General features: G+C 46.6%; 4 protein-coding genes across 4 annotated transcripts; 2 read left to right on the plus strand and 2 right to left on the minus strand.

Annotated features, from left to right (window-relative positions):
- Window positions 1–4,368: 4,368 nt before the first annotated feature.
- MYCFIDRAFT_141603 (uncharacterized protein) lies at window positions 4,369–5,343 on the minus strand (the record flags this gene model as incomplete). The annotated part of the gene is made up of 1 exon (XM_007930849.1): window positions 4,369–5,343. A coding segment is annotated over one exon (975 nt), but the record flags the coding sequence as incomplete, so codon positions are not given.
- A 2,238-nt stretch (window positions 5,344–7,581) lies between these two features.
- MYCFIDRAFT_176939 (uncharacterized protein) lies at window positions 7,582–8,173 on the minus strand (the record flags this gene model as incomplete). Its single annotated transcript, XM_007930850.1, has 7 exons — window positions 7,582–7,598; window positions 7,631–7,694; window positions 7,738–7,919; window positions 7,949–7,975; window positions 8,008–8,034; window positions 8,063–8,109; window positions 8,148–8,173. 7 exons carry the CDS (start codon window positions 8,171–8,173, stop codon window positions 7,582–7,584), a joined length of 390 nt encoding a protein of 129 aa, XP_007929041.1.
- A 58-nt stretch (window positions 8,174–8,231) lies between these two features.
- MYCFIDRAFT_176940 (uncharacterized protein) lies at window positions 8,232–8,461 on the plus strand (the record flags this gene model as incomplete). The annotated part of the gene is made up of 3 exons (XM_007930851.1): window positions 8,232–8,243; window positions 8,278–8,287; window positions 8,313–8,461. 3 exons carry the CDS (start codon window positions 8,232–8,234, stop codon window positions 8,459–8,461), a joined length of 171 nt encoding a protein of 56 aa, XP_007929042.1.
- A 55-nt stretch (window positions 8,462–8,516) lies between these two features.
- Window positions 8,517–9,075, plus strand: MYCFIDRAFT_176941 (uncharacterized protein; the record flags this gene model as incomplete). The annotated part of the gene is made up of 2 exons (XM_007930852.1): window positions 8,517–9,000; window positions 9,044–9,075. 2 exons carry the CDS (start codon window positions 8,517–8,519, stop codon window positions 9,073–9,075), a joined length of 516 nt encoding a protein of 171 aa, XP_007929043.1.
- Between the last annotated feature and the right edge of the window lie 2,321 nt (window positions 9,076–11,396).

Below are 11,396 nucleotides of genomic sequence, written 5' to 3' on the forward strand. Positions count from 1 at the left end.
CTGACTCATCTTGAGCAGTCGAGCATTGCGCGCCTGGCTCTTCTGCTCGTGCAGGACGAGTAAGTCCTTGTAGTATTTGGCCTGTCTCTGCTCCTCTTGCTGGACGAGGTACATGTTACGGCGATGATACTCTTCCAGCATCTGATCTGTCGCGTTCTCTTGCTTGACAAAGTGATTGGTCAAGCCTTGGGCGCATCTGACCAGTCCGTCGAAGAAACTGCGCTGGTGTGGTTTCAGAAGTCCGGTCCACTCAACAAGGTCCTCTGAGCTGGCTTCCGAGCCGGGGTCGATGGCAGCGTGGTGTGGCGACTTCTGTACATAAGATCCTGGAGTGGAACTTTCTTCGTTGACCAAAGTCTTGTCAGGATCCTCCTCTTCAGCCACTGGTGCGGTGTACTCAAAGAGCTTGTTCTTTGAGCGACTGGTCTTCGCTGCAGAGACACTCGGCTGAGCCTCTCTCTTCTTCCGGATGCCTGCCGGGTGTACATCTGTTGATGGTGAGGCCGGCTTCTTTGCACGTCGAACGGCATTTCTCGAGGGGACTTTCTCTGGAGACTTGTTCTTCTCGCCAGGCCTCTTCGACTGACCTTTCCTATGATCATGAAAATAATCATTGAGGGTCCGTAGAAGTCCCGCAGCACTCGGTATTCTCTCTTGGCTTTCACTGTCATCGTCGTCTCGCTCCTGTGAAGTACTGAGCTCATTCGCGATGTCTTCCGGAGCGTCGATCTCTCCGTACAGCATTCTAGATTGAGCTTCGGTGACTTTGACACGAGACAATGCAGTCGACTCTGCTTCCGGTTCAGCAGGCACAGGCTTCGTATTGCTGGACATCACCTTCCGCTGATGAGAGGGTGGTGCGATGAAGGGATCTTCCTCGGATAAATCAACATCATCGTGGTAGGGCGTCTGCCGGGTCGGGAGCGCATCCTGAGCGCGATCTGAAGAGATGCTAGCCTGCTGGGAGAATGTCTCAAGGACAGTCTTGGTCTCTGCAACATCCATGTCTGGAGGCACTGGACTTCCATGCATGTCGACTGTTTGTGATCCCTGCGAAACTTGGCGAAGGGTTCTCTTGGACAATCGCTTGGCTTGCGCGCCAGCGTGGACATTCTTTTGATTCCCAGCTTGTTTCTTTGGGGACATTTTTGAATTTCTCGGGGTGGCTTCATGCCGACGAGCCTGACTGGGCTGTTCGACAACGGTAGATAGCTTGACACGCTTCGGCGCTTGCTCCGATGGTAAGTCTACAGCAATTCCACGTTTGGGCCGAGAGCTTGCAGCAGTCTTCTCAACTGGAGGTGCTGCAGTTCGAGTGGCCGTTATGGTGGCAGCTCCCTTGGTGCGTGGCGGTGGAGGGGGCATCTTCTTTGAGGAGCTTTCGAGGGCAGGACTGTCTGGAACAGCTGTTTGATCCTTTTGCTTTGATTTATGAGCTGGTGGTCGCGACTTGTTCGAGGTCGAACCAACTTGTGTGTGCCGGCTACGCACATGACTTTCGCTTCTATGCGAAGGAAGCGATTTTGCCTTCTCTTCTCTTGATGTCGACTTTCGGTCTTTATCCTCTTCCGCGATTGCTTCGCCGTCGACTTCATCAAGTCTTTGGCTCGGGCGTTGCGTGTTCCCTGGCGTATCTCGGTCCTTGGAAAGCGCCCTCGGCTCCACATCTTTCATGGAGCGAACAGCCTTGGTCTCTCGTAAGTGCCGTCCTTCATCCTTGTTTCGACGAGTATCGTTCACGGTCTCGATAATCTCCTCAGATGCAGTATTTTTGACCGAAGCTGAATTGCGAATGTTCTGAGTCTTTGGTTTCTGCCGTTCTGGCGTAGGAGATTGGTGCTGAGATGGCCTCAGATCACCAGCGTCATCGTAATCATTGATATCGACAAACTCATCATTCTGGTCTGACTCTTTTTCTCCTGCAAGTGCTTCGCCCTTGTTGTGGTTCGAAGAAGCGTTTTCAGAGCCATACTTTGCCAAGACGCCGTCACTCTGGCTGGCGGAATTGATACGCTTGCCGAAGTAATCTTGGAAAGCATCAGCCACATCGCGCGAAGTATTGCTGGGCTGAGCCTTCCGGGTACGGGTACTGATCCCTGTCGAAGACTGTTGCTTGCTGCGATGCTTGGAGCGCTCGTCGGTGTCCCCTGGCGCCTTGGGTGCGCTAAGATACGCCTTGGTTGGCGGCATTGATGATCGCGCGGACTTGGCACCAGGAGTAGCGATGGGCATTCTACCCTGATTGCGTGGGCCGGATTTGTCGAAGGCAATGATTGTCGTTTTATGTGATCTTGCCGTCTGTTGCTCAAACTCGGCGACACCCCCAGCAATAGCTTGCTCTCGCCGTGGCGGGCTCGAACGGAAGGCAGTGGGCGTTGCGAAATCCTTGGCTTTGACAGCAGATTCAGGTTTCAACACTTTCTCCACGGGGTCAGTCGGTAGTGAGCTAGAGTCTGAAGGATCCGAGAGAACCTGAGGGTTCTGTCGTGATCCAGGAACGTTGAGAGCATTGGCAGCATCTTGTAGTTCAACAGGTCTGTCGGGTACGTGGACGTCGTGCTGGTGCTCTCGCTCTGGTGCTCCCGAATCAGCTGCGCTCAAGGCGTGAAAGTCTTTGGAGTGGAGGTCTCCGATGGGAGCAGGATCATTATCGGCAGACGCATCTGCCTCGCTGTACTGGGCAAGCTCTAGTTCAGAGCTTTTCTTGGGCTTCCGTCTCTCTATATCGTCCCTCACGAGCTTTCCCGTGCTCTTTACTTGCTGTTTGGCTGCCTTTGGCTGAGAGCTGGAGACCTTGGGCAACTTTCCGGCAACATTTATAGAGTCGTACCCAACGGAAGTCTGGTACTGCTTTTGCATTGGCTCGCGCAATGCCTGTTTCTTGCCTTTTGCTTGAGCCTTACCCTTTGGAGATGATATTGGTATGTCATAGTCGCTGTCGGCGACATCATCTGATTCGAAGTGGAAGGGCCCATTGGCAAGTTTAGTTTGCATGGTATCCGGGCCGACAGTCTCGCGCTTCTTGCCACCTCGGTGCCTATTAGCTCGCCCACCCTCGTGCCGAGCTTCTGGCTCTGCTGTTGCATTGGTCTTCTTGTTGGAGACAGCAGGGGTGTCTCCCAGCATTCGAGTCTTTGCAGTAGACTTGGGAGCCGGTGTTGGAGCAGGATCCGCTCTGCCTTTCGAATTTGCTGTAGTGGGAGCAGGGGCTGGTGTCGCTTGACGTGTGCTGCTTACAGCGCCTTTTTGCGGTGCAGGTGTGGCTGCCTTCTGGCTGACCGCTCCAGATTTGCCGGTAACATTTGTCTTGGTGACCTTAACTGGAGCTCCAGCCGTCCGTGACGAGGTGCTCTGGGCGGGTCGTGTTTCTTGTGCTGCTGGTATCGACGCTGCTGCAGAAGCACCGCCAGCATTTGGTTGTCTGGCACGAAGCCGGTCGGCTGCTCTAGTCCCTGCCATCTCGTGGTGTCCTTCAACTTTTCTGAGAACTGATGTCGGAGCAGCGCTGGTCTGAGATGTAGCGCCGGGAACCCTGCCGGAAGTCTTCCTCTCGGCACTGGTATTGCTGCTCGTACTCGTACGTGCTGCAGCTTGGTCGATAGTTGGCAAATGGTCCTGGCGCTGCACATCCGTGTCGCTATCCAGTGCTTGTTGTGCCACTGCTCGAAGATTTGAAGGCGTTCGCCTGGGTCTGAGTTTTCTCACAGTAGCCTCCTCAATGCCTGGTCGATGATCTTTCTGTGTGTTGGCAAAGTCCGTCTGCGCCTGCGGTTGCATTCCAGGAATGGTGCCAGCGAGAGCGCTTTCTGCCCCTCCGTCCGTGAAGCGAGATTGGCTTTTGTGTTTCTGCTCGGGAGTGATATTGTATAGCTCATCGCCATCCGGCTGCCGAGACTGCTCCACTGTCACAATGCTGCCATTGGCCACAGGCGCGTCGTTCTTATAGGAGTCTTCAATGCGCGTCGTCGCTACGCTACCTGCAGGAGACTTCTGAAGTCGCTCGTCTTCCTTGTCGAGCTTCTGCGCCGAAACTGCCGTGTTGCTTTCAAGCTGGTGCGGTGACTCCACTGGCGCAAAGGCGTTTTGTGATTCGGGGATCTCGCGTGGGCTGCTGAGATGGCTTTGGCTAATGTTAATGACCGCCCGACTTCTGATCTTCGCCGCCATAACAAGCCATGCCGGGGGCAAATGATGTCTTACTGTGGCAAAGAGGAGATGAGATGAAGTGCAAACTTGGCGAATTGAATTTCGCCGGTCGGGCCGTGGGAGTCGCGCGATTGCCTGCTTGGACATTGGGAAGGAAGCGAAGGCAAGGCAAGGCACGAAACAGGAAAGCGCGTACTCACAGCTCTATATTTGCATTTGCATTTATCTGTCGCTCTTCTCTGTCGCACGCTCAACGTCCACTAAACATCTCTTTCGTAGCAGAGTCCTACCACGGCTTCGAACTGTCGGTACCTTCGCTCCTTCATCATCATCAATCGTTCTTTCCCCGTCCCCAAACAGCGGCTTAAAGAAACCATCATAGCTTGCCCATACCGCCTTGAAAAGGGCAGCAGTGAGTTCCTTCAGCCAGGCTGGCAACTGGCCGTCTTTGCCCGTGAAAATCTCGCCACCAAGGAGCACGAAGAATATTAAAGGGCCCCAAACCGTCAGAAACACGAATTGGCCAAGTCTCTGCATGGTCGTGGTGGGGGTGTATGGCTGCAACGCTTGCAGGTAATCCTGGTACTCACATGGCAAGTTGCATTCCGCAGCACCATCAGTGATCAGTTTGAGGTATCTGGCGCTGGGCTGAGCGTATTCGGTATCTGGTCTCTGGAACCTGCCGCCATCCTTTGGCGGCTCTTCACCTGGCGGAATTGCCGGAGCAAAGAGTGTATGCGCTTTGAAGGGCTCAGTATTTGGATTCTGCGGCACTGGATCCCATGGACTGGCTGTTGGAAGCGGGAAGCAGTCTATCAGGATGTCTTTGTACGAAGATCCACCACCCTCGGTCGCAATGATATGTGCGTAGTCGGCAGCTGTGACTTCATAAACCACGCCAATCAAGCCTTTATGCCACTTTTCTCGCCGTCGAGAGCTATTGTCTAGCAGGGGCGACTTCTCATCCTTCCCGCATCTGCCCCATGTGCCCATGCCTTCTGCATCCTTTTCCGGATCGCGCTTTGCGCTGTTCGCAAAACATGGCTCCACATACGGTATGCCAGGCAGATCGAATGTCAAGCGCAACTCAGGCACCTGAACATTGATCTGGCTCAACGGCTTTATGCCTCTCTTCCCTCGAAACGTTTCATTGCTCAAGTTCGATCCATATGCCAGATAGAGCACCGTCTCATTCTTGCTCGCCGCCTCTTTGACAAATTCGTCTACGTCGAACGGTCGATCGTTACTAGGAAGTGTTGTGGACCGCGGGCGCGTTCCAAGAGTAGCAGCGCAGAGGTTATCCACGTTCGAAAATTTTCGGCTTGGCGTTGCTTAAAAAAAGCCGGCGGTGAGTACCTCCCTAACCTAGGCTACCCCGGATTTCCTAGGTACGGTGTACACTCTATATACGAACTTAAATTCCAACCCGGCATCCAATCATTTGAATTGGTTTGCTGTTTGACGAGTGTCCTTATACACTTTATTGAGGGCCTGAAATTTTCGGGAGCAGGGGTGTCCGGCTACTATATAGCGTTATAATCCTCCGGCGGCAGACTATTTAATACTTTGGACCTCGCTATAATAATAGCACAGTTCAAGGTATTAATTTTTAAATATTTTACGATCCCTTTTTTTTACTTTTTAGGAAAGGGGTTTTTTTCGAAGTCTATATATATATATATAATAAGATAGCATATATAGTAAAGAGTATATATAAACGTATATATAGAAAGTAAATATACTAGTTACAGGTATATATTTATAATGCTAGTATACAATATATTATAAGAGTATTAGGATAGATTAGGCTAATATTAGTAGAAACTATACCTTTATTACCGGACAACTTAGTCCGTTATATAACCTAGATATATTCGAAAATCAAAGAAATATATACGTTTACTTAAATTATAGAATTAGAGCCGCGCGAGTTAGTATAATAGTCTAGCAACCTGTTAAGTTACTTAGATAGGAACTCGATAATAGAATTTCCTCTTAGTAGTTACAGTCTATTCTAAACGCCGTCTAAGTATAAAACTATATATAGTAGATTAATGTATAAAGTACTCCTCCTCGAAAGTTAAAACCTAACTCCGATATAGTAGTACTACTACCTCCTATCCTAGACGCCGTCTAAGTATAAAACTATATATAGTAGATTAATATATAAAGTACTCCTCCTCCTCGAAACTAACTCGTAGACTTAGCGAAAATTATATATCTAGTATAAAAAAAAAGTCGATATACCTACTAGACGCCCTAGAGCCTTACTATTGCCCCCCCCCCCCGATTAGGCTAATACTTAGTACCCTATAGGCTATTATATTAGGGCGCCCCTAGACTAGATAGCTATAGAATACGGAGTATCCTATATATATCTCGATAAATACTAATCCGATTTCAATAAAAATTATACTATTAGAACCGCGCGGGTCGGTTCTATAGAACGTAAAACTTTTATATAAATCGACGACCTTCGAATTTAGTATTAGTAGGTATTAGCTAGTATTAGCTCTAACTTAATTCTTAACTATTAATAATTCTATTTCTCCCGGCTATACTACTTAATATAGTCCCTACTATATAAAGGCATATATCTTAAAGGAGTTATAAGATCGATAGGGGTTAAGAGGTCGTAGGTTCGAGTCCTATACTAGCTATTTTTTTTATTTATACGTAATTAATAGGAAATGTACTTAAATCTTTAATTAAATATTACTACTACGCAATTAATAGGAAATGTACTTAAATATTTAATTAAATACTACTACTATTAAGCTAATACCTTTATACGCAATTAATAGGAAATGTACTTAAATCTTTAATTAAATATTACTACTATTAAGCTAACACCTTTATACGTAATTAATAGGAAATGTACTTAAATCTTTAATTAAATATTACTACTATCAAGCTAATACCTTTATACGCAATTAACAGGAAATGTACTTAAATCTTTAATTAAATATTACTACTATTAAGCTAACACCTTTATACGCAATTAATAGGAAATGTACTTAAATCTTTAATTAAATATTACTACTACGCAATTAATAGGAAATGTACTTAAATGTTTAATTAAATATTACTACTATTCAGCTAATACCTTTATACGCAATTAATAGGAAATGTACTTAAATCTTTAATTAAATATTACTACTATCAAGCTAATACCTTTATACGCAATTAATAGGAAATGTACTTAAATCTTTAATTAAATATTACTACTATTAAGCTAACACCTTTATACCCAATTAATAGGAAATGTACTTAAATCTTTAATTAAATATTACTACTATTAAGCTAATACCCTAGCTAATAAGCTAAGAAATGCGGGGTAAGTTAAATTCCCCTTTACTTTAATCTTTGTTTCGATTGACGTTCTACGCTGAAATCCGGGGTAAGTCAAATTTCCCTTCAATCTTTGATTGTATATTACTTCTGCGAAATTTCTCAGCCAATCATTTCGGTCTTGGCGGACAACTTAGATTTTCGCGGGCGGTGGCCGCGGTGTCTAGATTGGCAGCTGCGCTGCCAATGAGAGGAAGCTAGTCTTGCGCTACAAGGTCGTCGAGGTGTGCTTTGTGACACTTGCGGCGGCGAATCCGTCGTGATGCGATTACGAATAATGGCGTGCTGGCATGCGTAAGCTGTAGTCAGCACTCGATTGGGTTGCTGCTCGGTGATTGGTCCCATGTCGTTGGATCTTGACTCGTCTATTTTGTTGCGGTTTTGCGGACAAGAATGTGTTATGCAAAGCAGTATGAGTTCCACTAGATCAATGGATATCGGCGAGCATCACGGACAAAGGTACTGACATGGTAGGCTGCTTATCATCAGGATGCAGCATATCGGCAACACGGCGTCGACAATGATCCGCTCCCGGCACTGAATCAGCCCGAGCCAAGACAGCCACTTCTTCGAGACTTCGACCTCCCTCTTCCTCTCATGTTGGCGCTTCTTCTTGAAATGCAGCAGTCGCAAAGGCTGTGAGGAACAACTTGTCATAATGGAGCAAGGAACGCATCAGTACGGGACCGGTTCCGGTCTTTCGTCGAAAGAGGCCGCCGCAAGCTTGGAGACAAATGGACAAGCAGGTGCGAGCATCCTCGAGTTGCGATATCGTTCAAGCGTCTGCATGGTCTAGGAGACACGACATCATGCAGCATGGTATGATAAAGAGAGGGCCACCTTCACGCTCTCTGACATCCATGATGCACGTGAAAGCGCGTGGCAGACGCGTGCCGAACCGTCCAGCAAACTCTATTCTAAGCTTGATATTTCATCTCCCTCGCTGACTTCTCCCTGGTCATGATCTTGAATCGCTTCGACCCGAGGTCAACAACGTGAATTCGCCATGGACTTGCAACATGGTTCTTCCGGACATCCTAGCCTCAAGCTATGGGCGCTATAAAGAAGACACCAATCTGTTCGCCACTTGGTTAACGAAAGCAGCACAGGCCACAAGATATGAGACCGCGAAAACACAACCAGCGGCTCCAGTGATGACATCGCCGAAATCGAAAGGTCGTGCTCGTATGCTTGCGAAGAAGGCGGCAACCGAGTCCGGCAAAGTCAATGGAGCTCCCTCACCAAAGGCGACTACGCCCGAACAACCAAGACCAGCGGCTCGCTACATGGTTGGCACAGTCAAGATCATTCGTCAAGCTGAGGCTGTAGCAGCGTCTACCAAGTACTTCCAGTTGCCAACGCCTATTCTGCAGGCAGTAGAGCGCGCCATTCCTGCTAGAGAGAGATGTACCAGATATTTCCGGACTGGTACCCAAGCCGCCAAAGATCGTGCCAGTGACGAAAAGCACGATCGCTTTACAGAAGTCTTGAGAAAAGCGCGGGGTGTATTGAAAACCGAACCAATTGGGGCCGACTGCTGACAGAGAGTACGAGTCGGCAGGGCAGAATGGGAGTTAATCCAACGCGGGCAAATCCGCTATTAAAGTGCTACTTTACTTACCGTCGAAGAGCCGCTAGAAATCGTAGATAGCGAAGCGAGTATAATACTAAGGAATATAAAGCTAATTAAAGGTAGAGCTATAGTCGACGATAGAGAAATCTACGAAGCTATACTTAACTTACTAGAAGAGCTTATATTTATAGTATACTGTTTTTTTCGAAGACATATACTAAATACAAAGCTACGTTATATGGATTTAGCGCGAACCTAGATTTTCTTTTAGGGCTATAACTTTAAAAATTTTAAAAGGAAGCTAGGGATTTAGAGATAATTTAGGATATTAATATACTAAGTGCTAGGGATAAGAGGGAATAGGGGAGTAGGTAGTTAAGGGTTGTAAGGGATATAGTTAAGGGGGTTTTAAGGTAGTAGAGATAGGGTATATATAAGGGAATATTCTTTTATACCGCCGAGACCCTTACTAGGCACCTATAAGGTACCCTAGAGGTGCCTCGCTAGTAACCCCGAGTTACCTAACTCTTAGTACTATAGGATAAGGCGCCTATTCCTACCTCGAGAATCGCTTATTCCTTAGGCGATATCGTTAAATGCTAAGACTACTATTTACTCGTATTAATACTCTCTATATACTACTTCCTTATAGAATATCGCCTCCGAATCCTCCTTAGGAGTATAGCCGTACTAAGTACGACCTCTAAGTAGTAGTACCTATATCGTTAGCACCTACTAGGCCTCTTCGAAGTACCTCTAAGCTACCCGAAAGCACCTCTAACTAGCGTACCTACTCCTAACGTAGTACTACCTACTTATTAGTACTATACCTTCTAAAGGAAGCGGTAGGGCCGCCGGCGGAACCGGTATATCGTTATCTAAAGGAAAAGGTCCTAATATTAACCCTCTAGTAGAAGAATAAGCATTCCCTACTAGACCTAGAGACTAACTTTAAGACGATAACGAAGAAGATAACGATACTACTCCGGACGATACTATAAGTACCTTAAAGGGACCTCGTAGCTCCCGTATAAGTAGCCGTACGGAATCTAGTCCTAAAGAAGAGGATTAGGACCTAAACCCTTAGGCTAATACCTAGTAGATAGTAAAGAATAATATTAATCGAGTTTCTCGGCTTATTAATACCCTCGATACCTTATTGCTAGAGGAATTAGAAGGCTAAGCCTTCGACGCTTACGTTTAGAAGCGTAAAACCCTTATAGATCTCCTTGCCTCCTTTAAAAGCAAGATTGCTATTAAAAGGAAGAGGGTAGAGACCGTCGACGAGATCGCAAGTCCCGCCGGCGCCTCGTAGGTACCTCTAGGGCCTCTAAGAGACCCCTTAATTAAGCTCTTTAAGAAAGATCCTCCCGAGCTTCTTACTATAAACAACTAAGCTTTTCTTAAGTAGGCCTAAGTATACGAGGCCCGCTTCTTCTATATAAATTGTACCGATCGAGACGGTACTAGACGCACTCTATAGGCGACTAGTAAGGTTAAACTAGTAGAGATTACTACTGCCGTTAAACGGCGTATCTAATCGTATATAAATAACTATACTAAGTTTAGATAGTCCGAGTATAAAGAACTTATTAAAGACACTATTAGGCCTCCGGCTATATAGCGAGCCGAGAATGCTATATCCTACTAGAGTGCTATATACTACGCTAATTAACTAGTAATAAAGTTCTACGCCTATATAAAGAAAGTCGAAAGCTAAATCGAGTATAGTTTTCCTAAAAATAGATCGTATAAAACTATACGCATCGACTTCTATTATACTAAGCTTCTAAAGGACATCTAAGTAGAGATTATCCGCATTAATAAGCTAATTTCGTTTTAGACCGTTAATAATCTCTTTAACGAAGTATACCGTATCGAAGACTCGGAGTCTATAAAGAAGAAAGATGCCGCTAAGAGTGCTCGCAATTCCGGCGGATCTTCTAAGTAAGTATCTAGTTCTAGAACCGATACCCCTCCTAGTACCTTATAGGTACCTCTAAGGGGCCCTAGGGATAGAGGTAGCGGTCGGGGTTAGTTTAGAAACCGTAGCCGAGGCTAAGCCTAGGGCGGATTAGTAAACCTAACCTCTAATTCCTCCGCTAGAGATAGCTAAGCCTCTACCGGTTCGAAAAACACGAAGCCCTAGTCGCTTCCCTTTCCTTACTACGACTAGGGCCTAATACTAGAGGAAGAGAACGACGTATTGTCGTCGACGTTAAAGTGCCTTATAAGGGCCTTACGCGTATCCTTAAGGCACTAATCGATTATAGTACCTAAATTAACCTTATCTCTTAGTATATAGCGAAAGTCCTAGACCTAGTAC

The sequence above is a fragment of the Pseudocercospora fijiensis genome (assembly GCF_000340215.1).
Source record: "Pseudocercospora fijiensis CIRAD86 unplaced genomic scaffold MYCFIscaffold_7, whole genome shotgun sequence".
NCBI lineage: Eukaryota > Fungi > Ascomycota > Dothideomycetes > Mycosphaerellales > Mycosphaerellaceae > Pseudocercospora > Pseudocercospora fijiensis.